Here is an 18,195-nt window from a genome sequence, read left to right as displayed (position 1 = left end):
TAAGTATTTCAGTACCTACTTCTTTTGTTTTTTATTCGAGTAAATAAATAATAACACTTATAAAAAAAGTTTTCTTTTGATGATATTGAATGACATTAACAAGTCGAGGGCATAAATATCTATACAGCCATAGCGTATACTATATGTGTACATCGACCTTATGGTTAGTGGCATAAAGGTGTACAGATATATTTTGACGTCTTGGTAACGTACATTATATTTATGACCCTGACTGAACAAGTAGTCATGTGGATCAAGTCATCTGCTGGCAACCCCAACAAAATAGATTTAAGTTCCACTTGCTCGTTTGCCATCCAGTCGAATAAAAAAAAAGTTAGCACTACTGAATTTTTTACCCTTTTCTTTTGCTTTCTGTAATGGTGGCGAATAAACACAAGTGAGTTTCAATGGTGCTTTTAATTACAAAATTCTTCAGTAAATGCAACATACCAGCCTTTACCTACCTACAGTCTCCACTGACAATCGAAAATGGTCCTTCGAGCCGGATAATGGTATTTTGGTGGTTCTCACTTACCATCAGGTGACTATGAATATAGCCAACAACAGTGGATGGCATACACGTTAACAGCTTGGGGAGCTAAGGAAGAAGATCTAATGTGCCAGTTACATCATCGGCTGTCTCACCGGACCACAGCAGTACAAGTACAGAATGTATTACGTTAGTAAGATTTATATGGACTTAAAATAGTAGTTAATGAACAGTAAATATTGGTTTGTGCTCACCTGACTTTTGTTTTCCGTGAGTGCTTTTACTGTGTCGATATTGACAGTCAAATTCGGTTTGTTGCCAAACAGATTAAACAACGACGTCTGAAGAACTTGCTTGTTAGTGCTGTAACAAAATGATAACATTAATGACATACATTCATAATTTATTGAATCAGGCGTTACTTTGCGGAGGTCCATATCAATGAACTAAAAGAATTTCCTTGCTCACCCGCGACCTTACGATAGCTAAGCTTATGCAAAATATGCGTGTTCATGCAGTTCCTTCACCTCCACACTGTAAGAACACACACAACTCACACAAACCCATCTATCACCACCACCACACTACACTGACGCGTTTCGAACTCAACCAGAGCTCATCTTCAGAGTGACACAACCGTACACCATGCTACCAGTTGTTAGACTCAAACACGCACGCACATTTTGCATATTTTGCATAAGCCTAGCTATCGTAAGGTCGCGGGTGAGCAAGGAAATTCTTTTAGTTCATTAACATACATTCATACATGATGCCGCAACGCATAAATTTAAAGAATGAGTAAATTTGAGTTTTAGTGTATTCAAAGATTTAATCGTTATTAAATTAAGACGTTATGAAACCCACTTCTCCTAATTTTCCTTAGAATTCGTTTAAGATACGACATTCAATGAAACAATTTTTGAAGGTATTAAAAAAGCCCTATAAACAAATAAATCAACAAAAAAACGACTTAAACAAGTCTTAAACTGGTGTGTATAACGAAATATATGTAGTTTCGTTTCATGGTTATTTCAAATCAATTTGCTTTACAATCCACTACAGATATTGACACGACCGAAGTTGCAAAAATATGTGTACGCGACTTTATCGACTTCACATTAAGGTCGGGTGTACATATTTTTGTAACTTCGGTCGTACCAATCTATTTGTAGTTACCGTTCTGTACCACGCCGGAGACAAAGAGTTACCCAATTTCCTTAAATTCTCCTTAGAAACACCTTAGCACAGCACAGCTCTGGTGGAAACTGTAACTGAAGCGTTTCTATTGGTTCATGAAAAACACATTTCTCGCAACACATCCTGGCACGTCTCTGGTGGAAACGCAGCCTTATGTATGTCCCCCGCTCGAGGCAGGGCGGGAGAGTATTTCGGTCTCTCCCGCAAGGGTGCTGCCCCTCTTGGCCATTGTGCGGGTGACACGGGCAGCAGAGAATTCATCCGCGAACAACTCACTTGATATCCTGAGCTGACTTGTTGAACATCATAGCGACATGTCCATCCTTGTCTTCTTGATCTCCCAGACGCGAGTACCCGACTGCCTTGAAACGGCACAGCGGATTCTGTTCGTTCAGTTCTAACGGCGGTGCCGTGCGACTGTAGTATGCTTGGCCTGTAAATAAGTTACAATGACTTTATTAAATTAGGCGTTACTTCGCGGAGGTTTGCATGAGGTGTTTTTTACTCGTAGTACAAGTTACAATGACTTTATATCAAAAAGTGGCTCCAGTAGAGGTTACTGAATAAATTAGGTATATTTAATTTTCATTTTTTTAACATACGCAGTTCAACAATGTCTAGTGAACAAACGCGTGCGAGACTAGGGTATGTAAATGTACTACTCTTAAATACCTTTACGCGGTGTGATAAAAATTACAAAATAAAAACAATAACCTAAAAATCAATAATAGGCTGGTGTCCTAAAAAAAAATTGGTTCGTCATTTTAATTATCAGGAAATATTGGACATACGTATATTTTTTTTTCTTTTGTCAATTAAACAAAAAAATATGAATGAATTTATGATTATAGCCATTTAAAGTTCGGCGTGACGTTACGGGCCCCCACTCCCGAACTCATAACGCGCTTCATCTTTGTCATATTTTTGTTTGATTGAGAAAAGAAAATAGAAGATTGTACAACGAGAGCATAAAACGTGCCAATTTACTCAACACGTTCATATAGCCACCCGAGCCGAATGAATGACACGTCGAGGGGAAAATGGGTTTAATGCTCAAGTTTTACACTGCTTTTCACATCGATTACGAGGAAATGAAATGGCAACAGTGGAAACAATTGGTCACTTACCATGTACCTTTTATTTTTCATTAATTACTATATAATTATATTTTTTTTAAAGTATTTTGTCGCCTAAATCCAGCATAAACACGAACTTTACGAGCATGAGAAAAGACTACTCCAATATTTCCTGATAATCTAACCGACCGACTAAACAATTTTTTTTTCCCCAGGAAAGTACCCAAATTTTTTTTTCGTGTGCAAACGGGCGTTGATGTAATAATATGCCGTAAGCACCAATCCAATAAAGACCTTGTATCTTCACGCATAAGGCAATTTTTTTTAGTTTCAAATCTTGACTGTCACTCACCAATACCCCATTGCGCCTGCAACAGGTTCCACTTGGCTAGCACTTGGTCCCTTTCGTCGCCGAACACGGAACAATTGAACACCGCGGCCACCAGAGCTTCATGCGCCGACGCCGGCCCCGGTTGCTGCTGTTGCTGCTGTATCTGAAATGACCAAGCCTTATATGACATTTATTTGTTTTAAATAATAATGCAATGTGTACAGCATGGCTATAAAAATGTATAATAAGATTCCGCTAACGCTTTTGTCACTGCCGCGAAATAAATTTAAAGGGGGCATATTACATTGGCTTGCTCTGCATAATTTTTATAATTTAAATGAGTATTTCGATAAAAATTTGCGAGGCAAATCATAATGGTAACCAAAATAGAATTGAAATTCACTTTGATTATATATTTATTTAATTTACTATTTTTTTCCATATATTTTATAGTTACTTTTCATTTAGATAATTTAAATTTCTGTAAACTTGACATTGAATCAAATTATTATTCCCTTTTCATTTTGTCTTTAGTTCTGTAATTAATTTAAGTAAGTATTTCAGTAACAAATTGCGTTACACGTCATAATTAAAACTTAAATAAAATTGTATCTTACGTTATTAATGATGTTTTGTTTAAAATGTCAATTTGGATTTGTATTCATAATTAAATAAATGTATTGTTGACACATTGAATTTAATTATTATTATCCTTGTTTCATCTTGTCAAAAATTTTTGCATGCCTACTCTTATAAGGTAATTGTCATCATTGAGACTATCAATCCTATATATTTTTACCAACTCAACATGAACATGATGTTTTGCATATGACGACATTGTCCATGTGGGATCGACGGTGCTTCATTGGTGTATAAACTTAGACAATATAATAAATAATATATTTGCTACGGATGTAGACCGTAATAGTAATAGGTTACTTCTAGAAGCCTACATCCTGAAGCAAATATATGTAATTGTGCTTAATTAAAATCACAACCACAAACAAACACAAATTAACCTTATCGATCTCGCAATTCAACGCTAGTTGCGTAAAATTAGTTGCATTACAATGCGAGGGACCTGGCCCTGTACTACAAAGTGCAAAATACGAACTTCGGATCTTGCCGTCCCGCTGACTCTTATATTATTTAATACGAGTGAGAGGAACGGCACGACAGGAAATTCGATTTTCGAATTTCGCAGTAGCCCCGTGGTACAAAGTCGAAAAAAATTCGCACGCAATAACATGTACATTTTGATTACAAAGAAAAAACATTAACCAGAGACAATCACACAACTAAATAGACTTACAATTAAAGACATACATTCAGCAGCAGAAGTAGATGACCGGCTACGGTGCACAAGATGATATACACGACTCTACTGCCAAGGTAATCAAAAAATATTTAGATTCTTTTGAGCACCACCACTTCCATTTCTGCTGCATTCAAGGAAACATACATTTGAACACAAATCGATAATATGTATGTCGTATATTTTATGTTTGAGCAAATTAACGGAATAAGTTTAGACTAACTTTTCGTAATACAGTCAACTTAAAATATGGTATTTTTTAAGAGCGTTTATACCTGCTGAGCGGGCAACGTTGCATTTTTGTTAGTTTTTCTCGATTATTCCATAAAGATTTTAATGAAAATTAAAAATGTGGTTTGATTACTTTTTCTCTAAAAACCGTTTATAAACATTAATCGTTTTTAAAGAATATAAAAGTCTATCATGAATAATTATTAGAGTAGACACATTAACTTATATATTAAGAAGAGTTCTATCAGACCACATTTTTAATTTTCATTATTTTTTATGGAATAATCGAGAAAAACTAACAAAAATGCAACGTTGCCAACTCAGCAGGTATAAACTCTTTATATCTTAATAGTCGCCAGTACGCTGGCCGCTGATCGCGTTTTCATGCAAAAGTAGTTTCGTTCTATTTTACAAACAACCCATTGAAACACAATAAATCTTTGCGACTATACCATTATAGTCGCAAAGTATTATTTCAGCAGCTATTTTGATGTTTATAATTAGTTTTCGTTCATATTAAATGTAACAGAATAAAATCACATTAATTATAAGTTTTGTATGAGAAATGGATTCGTTATTGTTTTTTTTTCGTTACATTTTATTTTAACCAAAACTAATTATAAGCATCGCAATGGCTGCTCCCATTATAGTTGCCAAGTTGCGTTTTGATCCGTAGTGCTGCTTGTAAATTAGAACGAAACTACTTTTGTATGGGAACGCGAGCGTACAGGGGACTCTTAAGAAGCTCAATTGACGCTGAAAAATAATATAGCTCTTATTTAAAATTCACATATTTTATGCACATGTCCTGGAAAATTGCAAGTGAATTAAGACATTTTAGACCTACTTTCGGTGGTCTGATTGACATGAAATTTGGCACACTTATGTGGGACGACAGAAGTGTTGGGTGAGGAATCTCCGGGAGTGGACCGGCATCGTGACTGGCAAGGCAACCTTCGCTAGTCGGGGAGGCATCTCAAGAAGGAGATGTAGGTCTAGTGACAATATAATAATCTAGTAGTGAAATTCTGGTGCACCGGCCAGGATAGTCTCTGCAGGAGAGAACTTCCCATTAGTTGATGGCATTGAATTGACTTCAACTTGGTAAAGATATGTAGTTTGGATAACAATGCAAGTACAGGCAACAAAAAAAAACTTGTTAAAAAAATCCAAAAAAAATATTTGAAATTTTCATCAAAACATTATCGAAATTCGCATAAAAACTCATGTGTTCAATTTTGTTCAAGGTCATGTATAGTTTGTTCGCAATGCAATTATAATCCGTGTTTTACTGCTTGTAATCTTAACTGCTGTGCACAAAAACGTGACGCTACGCAATGCAAGCGAATCGCATTTGCAGAAACATTTCGCTGTAACAGAGAATATCTTAAAGAATGAGTATGGGCCACAAGCTCATTCTTTAAAATAATAATTTATGAGAACCTTCTTAATCATTTCACGGGTATTGAATGATGGAGCTAAGTGACGAACCCTATTCGTGGTTCACATTGAAATCATGTTTGAAAATCACTAACAGGCAACTATTTTGCATATACCTACCAATGAAAGGGTTAATATAATACGTTGTTGAAGTACGAGGTCTGCCTTTTAAGTTCTATCGTTTGCAAACCTCCCGTGATTACTTAAAAAAAACTGGTATCATCATAAAATATTTGAATTTAGAATTCGAAAACAAAGTAATGACTCGAGATCGGCCGAACCGTTTTAGTACAGATGAGGGAAAGAGACACACCTTATTACTTCCAGTGAGACCGACGGATATGTTTATAGGATAACGAAAACGCGTAAAGCAATTTAAAATCATAGTCTTAAATAGAAATCTTAAAAAAGTTATATATTTAATTTATACTATATTACTATTACCTTCTAATTAATAAAACAATAATAATTTTAAGTTATTACTTGATTTTGCTGGCCAAAGGGGTTTGTTGTATTCAATCCTGAACCAAATCCACCAAATCCTGTTGTAGCTGGCTTCTGTCCAAAAGTTGATCCAAATGTTGAACCAGTGCTTAGCGTAGAAGTTCCGCCAAACGTGTTTGTAGTCAATGTATTGGTGCCAAACGTTGGAGCTGTACTGCCAAATGCTGTTGCTCCTGTACCGAATGTGGGAGCTGTACTGCCAAAAGTTGGTGCAGTGGTGCCAAATGTTGGTGCCGTACTGCCAAAAGTTGGTGCGGTACTCCCAAAAGTCAAACTTCCTGTTCCCCCTAAGGATGTGCCTGTTGTGGTTCCAAATGAACTAAACCCTGAAAATAATTATAAAAATGAAAATAATTATAAGCAGACATCGGAATCTTTGGAGAAAATGCCTAGGTACCTAATGATAAATTATCTTTTTATCATCTTTGCTCTGTTTTGCTCTTTTCTGTTTCCAAGGGCCATTGACACATGGTCGAAACTTTGCTTTGTCAATATTCTGCTGTTGCCGTTTGTCGTTCATCATTCTGGTGAATAGGTAAACGTGATTACCAGTTGGAGGAGGCCTATGTTGAATATTTGTACATGATCATGAAGAATAGAACATAAACAAAGAACTGTTTTTGTATAATTGTGTTTTAGGGTTCCGTACCTCAAAAAACTGGCCAAGTCCGTACCATTATCAACAAAACATTAGATATTAGCAAAAAACCACGTTTGTTAAATATTTATTTTATTTATAATTAATTATTTATTTTTAAAGTGAATATGCGACTAAATATTCTATGAATATTTCAAGCGTCCACCTGTTGCTGTTAATACTATCGAGCAAGAAACGGCAAAAAAAACTACGTTTGTTGTATGGGAGCCCCCTTAATTATTTATTTTATTCTGTTTTTAGTATATGTTGTTATAGCGGCAACAGAAATACATAAGCTGTGAAAATTTCAACTTCCAGAACAATTTGTACAGAACCCTAAGTGCGCGAGTCCGACTCGCACTTGGTCGATTTTTATATTTATTTAACATGCTACCTAAATAGATAAAGTAAATGGGTATGTATAACTTAAATATGTTTTAAGAACCTATTAAAATAAGTTTCTATTTTGTTTTCGGTTTTCGCCATAACCGGGACCAGGCGCAAAAGTTTGGTTTTGGCTGCAAATCTTGTTACGGTTTTTTATGAATAAGGAAAAGGAAAAACAAATAATAGAAAATAAACAGAGTAATTAATTTAAACCATTTACTGTTTTAGGATTTGGGGGAGGCCTATGTCCAGCAGTGGACGTCTTTCGGCTGACATGATGATGGTGACTGTTTTAGGATACATACCTGTTGCAGGTTTTGTAGTTGTAGTACCAAAACCAGAGCCTCCAAACATGGATGGGGCTGATGAAGCAGGAGTTGTCAGGTTCCCAAATGGAGTACCTGAAAAATCATTAGGCAGAAATAAGTACAATCCGTGAGCTTTTAGAAAAACCTTCGGGATTCGGGGGAAATCGGAAGTATTCGTTAGTAGAAAATGACAATCGTCTTTTTGACTTAGTAGCAATCCATCACGCGAGGAGTGCACTCGTTGTGTTTTCATTGATTTATATAGAGCAGAGCAGTTAATCAAAACCACCACTTACATAATTTATTTAGTTTGTTAGTTTTCGGAAATTGATTTCCATGGCGAGTCAACTTAAACAGGGTATTTCTGTGAATAGCCAATCACGGGAAATTGTTTATAATGTATATAAATATTTTGTAAAGAAGCTGAAAGTTTCAAGAAAAAAATAATTTGACATTATACCGAAGAGGGCTCAGGCCTGAAATATCCGTTTTCGTAAAATGTATTTTTCGCAAAATGTCTGCTTTTCAGAATGTCAGCACGTCTTTTGCATATTGTCAGCTATTTAAAATTGCCTGTCACCAAGAATGTCAGTTTTTGTATAATGTTCGCTTTTCAGAAAGTGCTTATTCTCAAAATGTCTGCAACCTCAAAATATCCGCCTTCTTATAACGTTGGCATTCCAGAAAAGTCTTATTCCCAAAATGTCTCCAATCATAGTCTTCAAATTACATCTAAAACGGTTCAGCGGTTTAGCCGTGAAAGAGTAACAGACAGACAGACTGCATTTATTAGCATCGATTGTCAGATTTCTCAAAATGTCAACAAAAATGTGATTGGTTTTTTGTTTTTTTTTTGTATTTTTTATTTCAATTCCAAATTTTTACTTTTACGGTCATCCCGTAAAACATTTCTGAAAAACTTTAGCGGTACCGTATTTCGCCGCGCTGCGCGCGAAAACGCGTTGCTGTCACATAACGCCTACGAACAAATCGCGGTTGCACGCGATCTATCTCAGAGGGGTCGCGGGGGTGAGGTACAAAACCGCTCGCGCCGTTTGGCGTGGGTGGACTCTTAACTGTGGAATGTATTCTACCAAATTTATTATGCACCTTCTGCTTTGTAAATAACGTTTAACACATAATGTCTCTCATCTCATCAAATAATCACCTTCAGTCTCTCACATCTTGATGTACTCTCTATATTTACACTTGCAAGCATCACACACATGCACACACACACACACACACACACACACACACACACACACACACACACACACACACACACCACACACACACACACACACACACACACACACACACACACACACACACACACACACACACACACACACACACACATATGCACACAATCCATATATACATAATCTGTTAAGATCAAGAGCTACACATAGGACAATAAATGTATTATAAGCAATTAATTATAGTTAGATTATACATAGACATACTGTAAATTGAAATCGTTTAAATACTTTAAACTAGTCTAAGATTTAAAACACTGTCAAAATGTACTATTGGAGGAGCGAGGTCTCCTATACAGGTATTTTTTTACCTACTAGGAGGTCTCTACCGCTGCTTGTACAAGTATTTTGTTATCTAAATAAACGATTTTTTTTTTATTCTAAGTACGATCCCCCTCAATGCTTACCATAAAAACACATACCATAACACGAGAAAACGCACTGAACACATAAATAAATAAATATCACGGGACAATTCTCACCAATTGACCTAGTCCCAAAGTAAGCTTAGGAAAGCTTGTGTTATAGGTTAAGCAATGGATAAATATAATTATATAAATATAGATACATACTTAAATACATATAATAAACACCCAAGACACGGGAACAAACATTCGTATTTTTCATACAAACATCTGCCCCGACATGGGAATCAAACCCGGGACCTCAAGCTTCGTAGTCAGGTTCTCTTACCACTAGCCCATCTGGTCATCTATCACAATACGAGTAAAGTAACGAATTTCGAATACGAAAAACATGAATGACGTTGTGTGATATCTGGCCCTATACTATGAAATGTACAAATGGACGGTGCGATACGAACTTCGTTTTTCCAGTTGTAGTAGCCCCTCTGTGTTATGATTTTTTACATTGGCACTAAGTGATGAACACTGCATTTTTACCTGTGCTTAGATTTTATCACTATGGGGAACAACTAATAAAATCTAATATCGAGATTTTACAACGGTTTCAAAATAATGCCCTTAAAACTATATGCTGTGCACCTCGGTTCACCAAAAACGAGATGTGCACAAATATCTCAAAATGCCAAGAACCATACATAAAGAATTATCTTCTCGTAGCAAATCATATAAAATAAGACTAACAACACACATAAATGAGCTTGCACAAGCATTGGCCTTGGGTGACACTAACGAATGCTGTCTTAAGAGACACAAAATATTGGACGCAGCTACGGATTGAACTCCAGAACCCCGTCAACTGTGAAACTTAGTTAATGAATGAGGAAGAGAGCAGTCAATGGACTTCTCATTCCAAACGCCATACTACACGTAACAGATTTGCTTATGGTTTAATGTACCGATCGCAGATGTTACTAATACAAAACAAAAAAAAAACAGATTCTATCACTTTGTAAAAGTGCATTTATATTTTCAAAATGGAAAGTAGAGTATTGAATGCTTTGATGTTATTTTTGTTATCATGAAATATATGTTTATTGATTATTTACAATTATATCGGAAACCGAAATCATAGAGCAGCACTGTTTGTTTCATGCTGGCCACATTATTTTTACATTTGACATTTCAGACTGTCATTTTAGTATCTAGGTTTCACAAATAGACTATAATGTAATGGTTAACATAAGCACAGAGTACATATATAACAAAGACACCACCTAGTACAAGCAAATGGTATCACCCTAATACTGGCTATTCAACTGGCTATTTTTCTTTCCTTCGATTTTCCAATAGATGGCACCAGTGAGAACACAAATAACACAATAAATATTGCCATCTAGTGAGACACTAAGGATACGGTACACTGACAACAACCAACAAGCTCACCAACTGAGCCTAGACGACTAGAGATATGCATGATGTCTCTGTCTTATTTACGTCATTAGAAGAGAATGGCATGTTTCACTCAAATAGTTTCGACGAATGTGAGCAAGCGCGGGGCAAGCCCAGCAAGCGCATTCCGGTTATTCGCCATCTAGCATCACAATTGCAAAATACTACGAAAGCCTCATAGCTGAAATGTAGCCACATGTAGCCTATACTTTTGTATTCTCAATTTATTATTTTTATGGTGTTTCTTATCTTCAAATTAAGGAGTTGAATTAAGGTTGATGTGAAGTTGTGTTTATAAAATATGCTAGTCTTTATTTTAATCTTAATATTTCTACTTAATTCGGCTTATTCACATTTTTATAATTTACAAATGTTAATAGTAGTGCCATCTATTGCTGTTTTTTTGTAGAGCTGTCCTTTGCTTGGCAGAGTTTCTATTTGATGTAGTTAAATAGCCTTGCACCTTCACACAGCTTTAACCTAACTTAACCTAAGCCTTTTAACCGCCACGGTCGACCACAGCTGTCAATTTTTTTTTTCTGAAAATCGTTCCTTATGCGCGACAAAATACTGACATGGGTTATGGCACTTTTTTCAGCTGTCGTGCTTTACCGACCGTGGCAGTCAAAGGGTTAATGAACATAAATTTACTACACCTAAACCCAATTTTACACACCTAATTTTTTGGTACTCAAGCACACTATATTTGCATTAAACCAAATTGTATTTAAATGAAATTGATGATATTATTAAGAATAATAAGAATAAGAAATCGTTATATGCATAAGTAACAAGTACAAACATGTTCATGCTAAGATGATAAAGAGAAAAATATAAATTAAAAATAAAATACAAATGCGAAAAAGGAGTCCACTCAGCACTTGTTGAGTCGCTAAAGGTGGCTTGACGCTGATATTACATGGATCCAGGTAATATTATATTATTGTCATGTGCATGTTAGAAGTTTAGTTGTTATACCACTATTGTTGTTAGAAATTATCATGGTGGCACAAAAACACCTGTATTACTTTGTTAATACGCTTTGGAATCAGAAAAGTATTTGAAGACTTGTAATCTGCACAATAAATGAGTATTAGTTTATTTGCAGTAGGTATCTGTTAATGAGTTTACACGTTACTGAAGGAGATTTTGTTTCTCAGCCCGTTAAACACCACCATTATACATGGGAATATACACGAGAATTCAACTAGAAAATTTTGTCTTGTTTACGAATACACTTGGCTGTTAAACGGATCACACCAAGTTGAGAAGCATTAAATAAAGCCGAAGTTAAGACATTATAACGTTATCAAGTTAGTGGAACAAAACCTTACTTACTCATTATTTTCAGACTTTATTGTAAAGTAATGCACCGTCTTGTTATAAATTTATAATATAATTTCGTCAATTCTATTAAATTTTAGAAAAGACGAATACAATTTCGTCAAAATCTTTAGTCGGTAAACTTGACTTGACATGACAAACTGCGTGATGAGTGAATGAGTGAATTTTGTGTTTGACTTGACAAAAAACTGACAGACAGACAGTCAGACAAAACCATGACAAAACATCAAACTCAAAAGATCCTTATGTTGGTTATACTGGTTAGTCAACTATACTTATACTAATTCATTTGTACACGAGATTTCACCAATTTCACAACAAACCTAACATATTTTAATTATTATAATTCTGAAGTCATAATTGGAGTAATAAAATAAATGTGCGTTTTACTCAGTTAAATAAAATTCACCATAAATAATTCCAACCGAGTCGTTCTTGATGCAAAGGCTATCTATCGCCGTTCAACGCGGGAACGCGGCAAGCGTGTTGGGCACCTTTGCGCCAGGAACGATTCGAGGCGGTCTTTTTTTATAATATAAAAATATTATTTAAGTTAGCTAGTAGATTTATTATTTAGTAGTATTTAGCTCTTAGGTATATGATTGTATTTTCTATAAGTTTATATTCTTAAATAAATTTTCCCTTATAATGTGGTAAAAAAAAAAAAAAAACAATATGTAAACCCGGTATTATAATATTTGGACCATGTGCTTTTGTAATTTATATTCTTTACAACTTTAATGATGCAATTTTTGAATAAAATATAGTAAATATATGCCTCGGAACTCTAATTTATTTAATACTAAGATAAAACAAGTATTGCGTATCATAAGTACACGCATAACCTTGTTTACGTAAAAAAGCAACTTGAAAAAGCCAAAAAATAATATATATAATATTATTCAAACTTCTGTGGCCTTGCTAGGATAGGACAGGATTTTGGTAACAATAAAACAGCATTTTTTCTAATCATAGCGGTTTATATCTTTCATTAGATTTCAGGAGTACAAAAGAACCAAATCATTAATCACAACTAGACATTTTTACATGGATTAATTCAAATACAGCTAATTTAACCAAAAGTCCCCTTTAAGTAATTCTACAAATTAATTTTCGTGATGGTAACACATCACAGAATATTCCAGATTGCGAAAGAAAAATAAATGCTTGCTTGCTTACATCATTCATGTTACCATAATAAGGACATCCAACAGCAAATATGAGTTAGAAATAAGATATTATGCAGTTAACAAATCGGAGTATAGTCTTCGCCTCCCAGGGAAACCGTTATTTCTTTCCTCCAGGAGGCTGTAGCGGTTGGCCACGTTCTTTTCCGCGAAGTTTTAATCCAATTGCTCTTTCAATCTTTCCAAGAACAATGTTGTTTGGAATTCCGCGACCTGCTTCGTAGTCATTTACGATTTGTGGTTTCTCGCAGATTTTAGTTGCCAAGTCTTTTTGACTCATACCCTTAGACTGTCTTCCTTGCATTATGAGTTTGCCGAGGTCAAGAGGTATTTTCTCATGTCGTAATTCCTCAGTTTCTCTATCAAGTTTAGCCGTGTTTTTAGTGGTGCCATGCTGCTTGTTCGTTCCAGCACCATATTTTTGTTGAGTGTCAACTGGTAAACCTTGACGGCGTGCGGCGTTTACAGCCTGCTCAGTCTTTAGAGCTGATGCCTTAGGCGGCTTCTTCCGAAGAATTGTCACTGTATCCCATTCAGACATATTTTGTCGGCTTTATGTTGGACTGCACTCACAAAATGTCGACAGCCTTTAGCTCCGCTTAAATTTTTCCTGTCTTTTTTGTGCTCACTTTTTATTCGGTCGGTCGTATCGTATACCTGCGCCGCGCAGATGATCACTCAGTCAGTCACAGACAGTAAAAGTATGTATGACATGGCACAGAGTAAGAATAATTCGTAATTCAGTTCCCTTACTTAACCATAGACAGACATATATTATTAAATTAAAAAAAAAATTACAAGTTCAAGTAAATTAATATAAAATTTTACTTATTTATGACTCCTGCAAAATGTATTTTTGTGTTATGTGACTAACTTTAGAACTGTGACTGCTTAGAGTTAGCGTGTCTACAGGGAAGACTGTATAGGCTAAGATTCCTTAACCAACCCAAAGAGAATCAATTTACGAAGTTAGAGCTTTGCACTCCGTGGTTTAGGGCCTGCAGGGCTACTACGAAACCTGAACTCGAAGTTCGTGTCGTGCGGTTCCTCTGACACATACCATTTAATACGAGAGTGAGAGGGACGGTACGATACGAACTTCGAGTTTCGTAGTAGCATTGCTGAAGGGTTTGACATTAGCTTCTATGGACGCGTGCGTACACGAAAAACAGGGCCGGTATTGTTGGGCCGGAAAAGAGTTCCCTCACCCGTTTGGAAAAACTGACATGCGGTTTTGATAAAAAGATATATTATACGTTTCCTCTTTTACTGGATATCATTCGAATTTCAATAGGTGGTTGATAAAACTCATCATTATTGGTAACTTCAGTGTGCAAGGTCTACATAAAACTGACCTAAAAATGAGCTGCGAAGAAGCTACCGATTCTGAAGAGGAAATCTTAGTTTTCGCAGAGTTTGAGGACAGTGTAAACATCGGAAACTATAGATCGATACATGTTCTAGGAATTAACGAAAGGCACCCCATAATACAAATGGACGAAACTATATTTACAGGTACAGACATCCATGTTTCAGAATGTTTATTAAATAGCGGTACACTGTTCCAACGGCAGGCGAAAAAACTTACTGTGGACAACCTTTCGTATGTATCTCTCAACTCAACGTCATTCTAAAACATGATACAACTAGTTTTATTCTTTGAGTGACCACTAACTGCTTTGAAAGTGTACCTACTAAGATCAAATGATAAAGTGTATCGGACAAAATATAAACTACAAGCCTTGTATTAGCATCCAGTTTACTACAATCAGGATATCTAAACCTTTTTACTTTTATTTGTTGACTATTATGTATTAAAAAGATAATTAATCATTACAGGTCAATTAGAGAGCTCTCTTGGAACTTACATGTTTTTTACAAAGGACCATACTCCTCAAAGTACAGACCCTCTTTTTGATAAATTGCCAAAGGAGAATGTGAAATATTTATGCAAGGCTAACAAGTACCTTAACATGAAACACACATACATCACACCTAAGGATGGTACAGGTAAATAAACTGGTTTAGCTTCCTAACTTCCACATACCTACCTATGTTTTAAATTTAATTCTTTAAACATCTTGGTCATAATAAGATACTCCTGATGAACACTCTTCCTCTAAGTTGATCAAGAATTGCTTTTGGGGATGACATCCATGGCAACCATTTGGAGCCTGGTTCTTGTGCTGGTGCTGACCCATCATGCAGTAGCCCTGTCTATCCTGAATATCCTAATTGGTTATTTTTATGCTGTGGCACAGCGAATAAACCCATTCACTGGTAATAGCAGGCTATTCTCTGAAACTCATCTCTGTGCTTATTTTGCATGAAAAAATTACTTTTCTAAGTCTGAATAACAGTGATTGTGGTTGTTGGAATGAGAATCGGTAGTAAACTTTCATGATGATTTTCTTGGGAAAAATAATGTGATGGTTTCCCTTTGGCTTTCACTCTGCAGAACTGAAGTCCAAAGCTTGTAGTTGGCTATAGTGTTAATTGCTATTGTCACTTAATGTCCCCTTTCACAATACCAATGGGAAGATATGGGTCCCTAGAAGTAGAAAGAGAAGCTTTATGTCCCTGCTAAGGGGCTGTAGGATGTCATAATCATCAAAAGATGCTTATCTCACTTTCTAATGATTTCAGTTTTGTTTCCCATTCATTTACTTTTACTTAAATGAATCAGTAAGTGGTGGCAGCTTCATTGGTAAATGTAAATTAAATTTGTTTATTTTTAAGAACCATGTACCATTTGTGCCCAAATAAACATTAAAACATTCTATATTTTACAGAGCAAGCTGCATCCCAACAACTTCAACAAGCTGAAAAAGAATTAGTTCCATTAAACTTCAAGACAGTACATGAAGCCATTGAAAAATTTCAAAAGGAGTGGGAATCCAAGATGCAAAAAACAAATGTTATCACAGACAATCTTCATACCGATCAGGAGATGATGGATTTAACTAATAGTTGATATTATTTTCATACTTAGTTCATATGCTAAAGAATATTCTACTGTTCATAGACCATCTTTTATTCTATGAATTGTATTTTAGTTTGAAATAAGATAAATATTGTAATGTTCATGACCAAAAGGGTAGTACAAAACACTAATAGATCAAGTACCTTCACATATATATATATCACGGGACAGTTCACACCTATTGACCTAGTCCCAAAGTAAGCTTAGCAAAGCTTGTGTTATGGGTACTAAGCAACTGATAAATACGTTCATACATACATACATACTTACTTATAGATACATACTTAAATACATATTAAACACCCAAGACCCGAGAACACACATTCATATTTTTCATACAAATATCCGCCCCGACACGGGAATCGAACCCGGGACCTCAAGTTTCTTAGACAGGTTCTCTAACCACTAGGCCGTCTAGTCGTCAAAACCAGACATGTGACAAATGTGACTAAAAATGCATTAAAGCTGTTTAAGGCATCACTTTCCTAGATGTATTTACTACGATGTAGTTACTTATTATATAAAACATTTATAGAAGTTATTAGCATTGGAATTACAATTTACATAGAACAGAATACAACATAATTATATGAAGTTAGCGAAACATTACTTTTTTTCATAAACTCTAGTCAAGCTTGTTTTAAATCATGTTCTAATGACTTGAGCCATTAGAACATGATTTAAAATAAGCTAATGACAAAAATAATAACAAAAAATACCCTAACCTTTTTGATCAAATATATTTCTTGGTTCAATTGTTTAGTAACAGAAAGAGATTCCTGTAAACTTTGAGATATATAAGATAAATGGTCTTGGTAGTTAACTTTTGTAATTTTTAACCTTCCATAGATGTAACTTGCAATGCTGTTTGTTTCTTGTAACTCATTATTCCTCCACTTGCAATGGTTGGACTGATTTAAATTTTGGTTACATTTGTACAATAGTTTACATAACATTGCACATGAATCAACAACAATTATTATACATTCTTACCTACAAAGACCCTGAAAACAATACATTATTTTTTTCTCTGGGCAGTAAAACCATTTATAAAGCCATAATGTGGCTGAATGTTTAACATTAGAAATATAATGTCTTGTTCACCACATCTTGTAAAACTAATATTGCACGGTTAAACATTGTTATGTATATATTAGATGTAGATCTTATAGGTATAAAAATAAACTGCACTTTATTACACATTGAAAATTTTAAAGAAATGTTTTGTTTGTTATGAGCCGATCCAGGATTTGCTTTAATTATACATAGGGTAAAATTACATATGTACAACAAACCATACCTTTGTTTTCCTTCCATTATTTTCATTGTCACCAAGAAATTTTTCACTTAAATAGAAAAGTGATTATTGCAGTGGCGTAGCTACCAAGGGGCTAGGCGGGGCAGTGTCCCAGGGCCCTCAAGCTCAGGGGGCCCTCGAAATTCTGCTTTATAGCTGATGATAAAGTTGCTTAGCATTTTTAAAGTATTTGTATATAATTATAATGATTTTACTTCAAAAAACCTTACCAGTTTTGATAGCAGTGAGCCCCATTTTTTTATTTGCCCCAGGGCCCTATGTAGGTTACCTAGCTACGCCACTGGATTATTGGTATGATTGTGTAGCTGCGACCAATTGCCTGAGAGTGCTCCTTTAGTCATAAATAATACATCATAATTACGGGTGTAAAG

General features: G+C 35.3%; 3 protein-coding genes across 3 annotated transcripts in view; 1 reads left to right on the top strand and 2 right to left on the bottom strand.

Moving 5' to 3' along the window:
* The window catches only part of Nup54 (nuclear pore complex protein Nup54), a 36,973-nt gene extending 24,466 nt beyond the window's left edge, over window positions 1-12,507 (bottom strand). Inside the window, exons 1-6 of the mRNA XM_074085556.1 lie at window positions 12,331-12,507; window positions 7,914-8,009; window positions 6,564-6,910; window positions 3,116-3,257; window positions 1,964-2,120; window positions 745-853 (exon numbers count right to left, since the gene is read on the bottom strand). Coding sequence (XP_073941657.1) covers window positions 745-853; window positions 1,964-2,120; window positions 3,116-3,257; window positions 6,564-6,910; window positions 7,914-8,009; window positions 12,331-12,334 — 855 coding nt within the window. The 5' untranslated portion in view covers window positions 12,335-12,507. The remainder of the gene's footprint in view (window positions 1-744; window positions 854-1,963; window positions 2,121-3,115; window positions 3,258-6,563; window positions 6,911-7,913; window positions 8,010-12,330) is intronic.
* Window positions 12,508-13,291: 784 nt separating this feature from the next.
* Window positions 13,292-14,229, bottom strand: mbf1 (multiprotein bridging factor 1). The gene has a single exon (XM_074102374.1). It carries the CDS (start codon window positions 14,062-14,064, stop codon window positions 13,624-13,626), a length of 441 nt encoding a protein of 146 aa, XP_073958475.1. The 5' UTR covers window positions 14,065-14,229; the 3' UTR covers window positions 13,292-13,623.
* A 321-nt stretch (window positions 14,230-14,550) lies between these two features.
* Window positions 14,551-17,803, top strand: LOC141426570 (uncharacterized). The gene is made up of 3 exons (XM_074085578.1): window positions 14,551-15,038; window positions 15,363-15,533; window positions 16,316-17,803. The coding sequence occupies exons 1-3, from the start codon at window positions 14,885-14,887 to the stop codon at window positions 16,495-16,497; spliced, it is 507 nt and encodes a 168-aa protein (XP_073941679.1). The 5' UTR covers window positions 14,551-14,884; the 3' UTR covers window positions 16,498-17,803.
* Window positions 17,804-18,195: the final 392 nt, after the last annotated feature.

Source organism: Choristoneura fumiferana, chromosome Z (genome assembly GCF_025370935.1).
Source record: "Choristoneura fumiferana chromosome Z, NRCan_CFum_1, whole genome shotgun sequence".
NCBI lineage: Eukaryota > Metazoa > Arthropoda > Insecta > Lepidoptera > Tortricidae > Choristoneura > Choristoneura fumiferana.
The sequence above is the reverse complement of the archived record's forward strand: the minus strand, read 5'-3'. Positions and strand labels throughout refer to the sequence as shown.

Excerpts from the sequence above, each read along its gene's own strand:
- mbf1 (XM_074102374.1), bottom strand. The coding sequence starts at position 14,064 with ATGTCTGAATGGGATACAGTGACAATTCTTCGGAAGAAGCCGCCTAAG.
- LOC141426570 (XM_074085578.1), top strand. The coding sequence starts at position 14,885 with ATGAGCTGCGAAGAAGCTACCGATTCTGAAGAGGAAATCTTAGTTTTC. Across the intron at positions 15,039-15,362 it reads GGACGAAACTATATTTACAG|GTCAATTAGAGAGCTCTCTT; the intron begins GTACAGACATCC and ends TAATCATTACAG. Across the intron at positions 15,534-16,315 it reads CACACCTAAGGATGGTACAG|AGCAAGCTGCATCCCAACAA; the intron begins GTAAATAAACTG and ends TATATTTTACAG.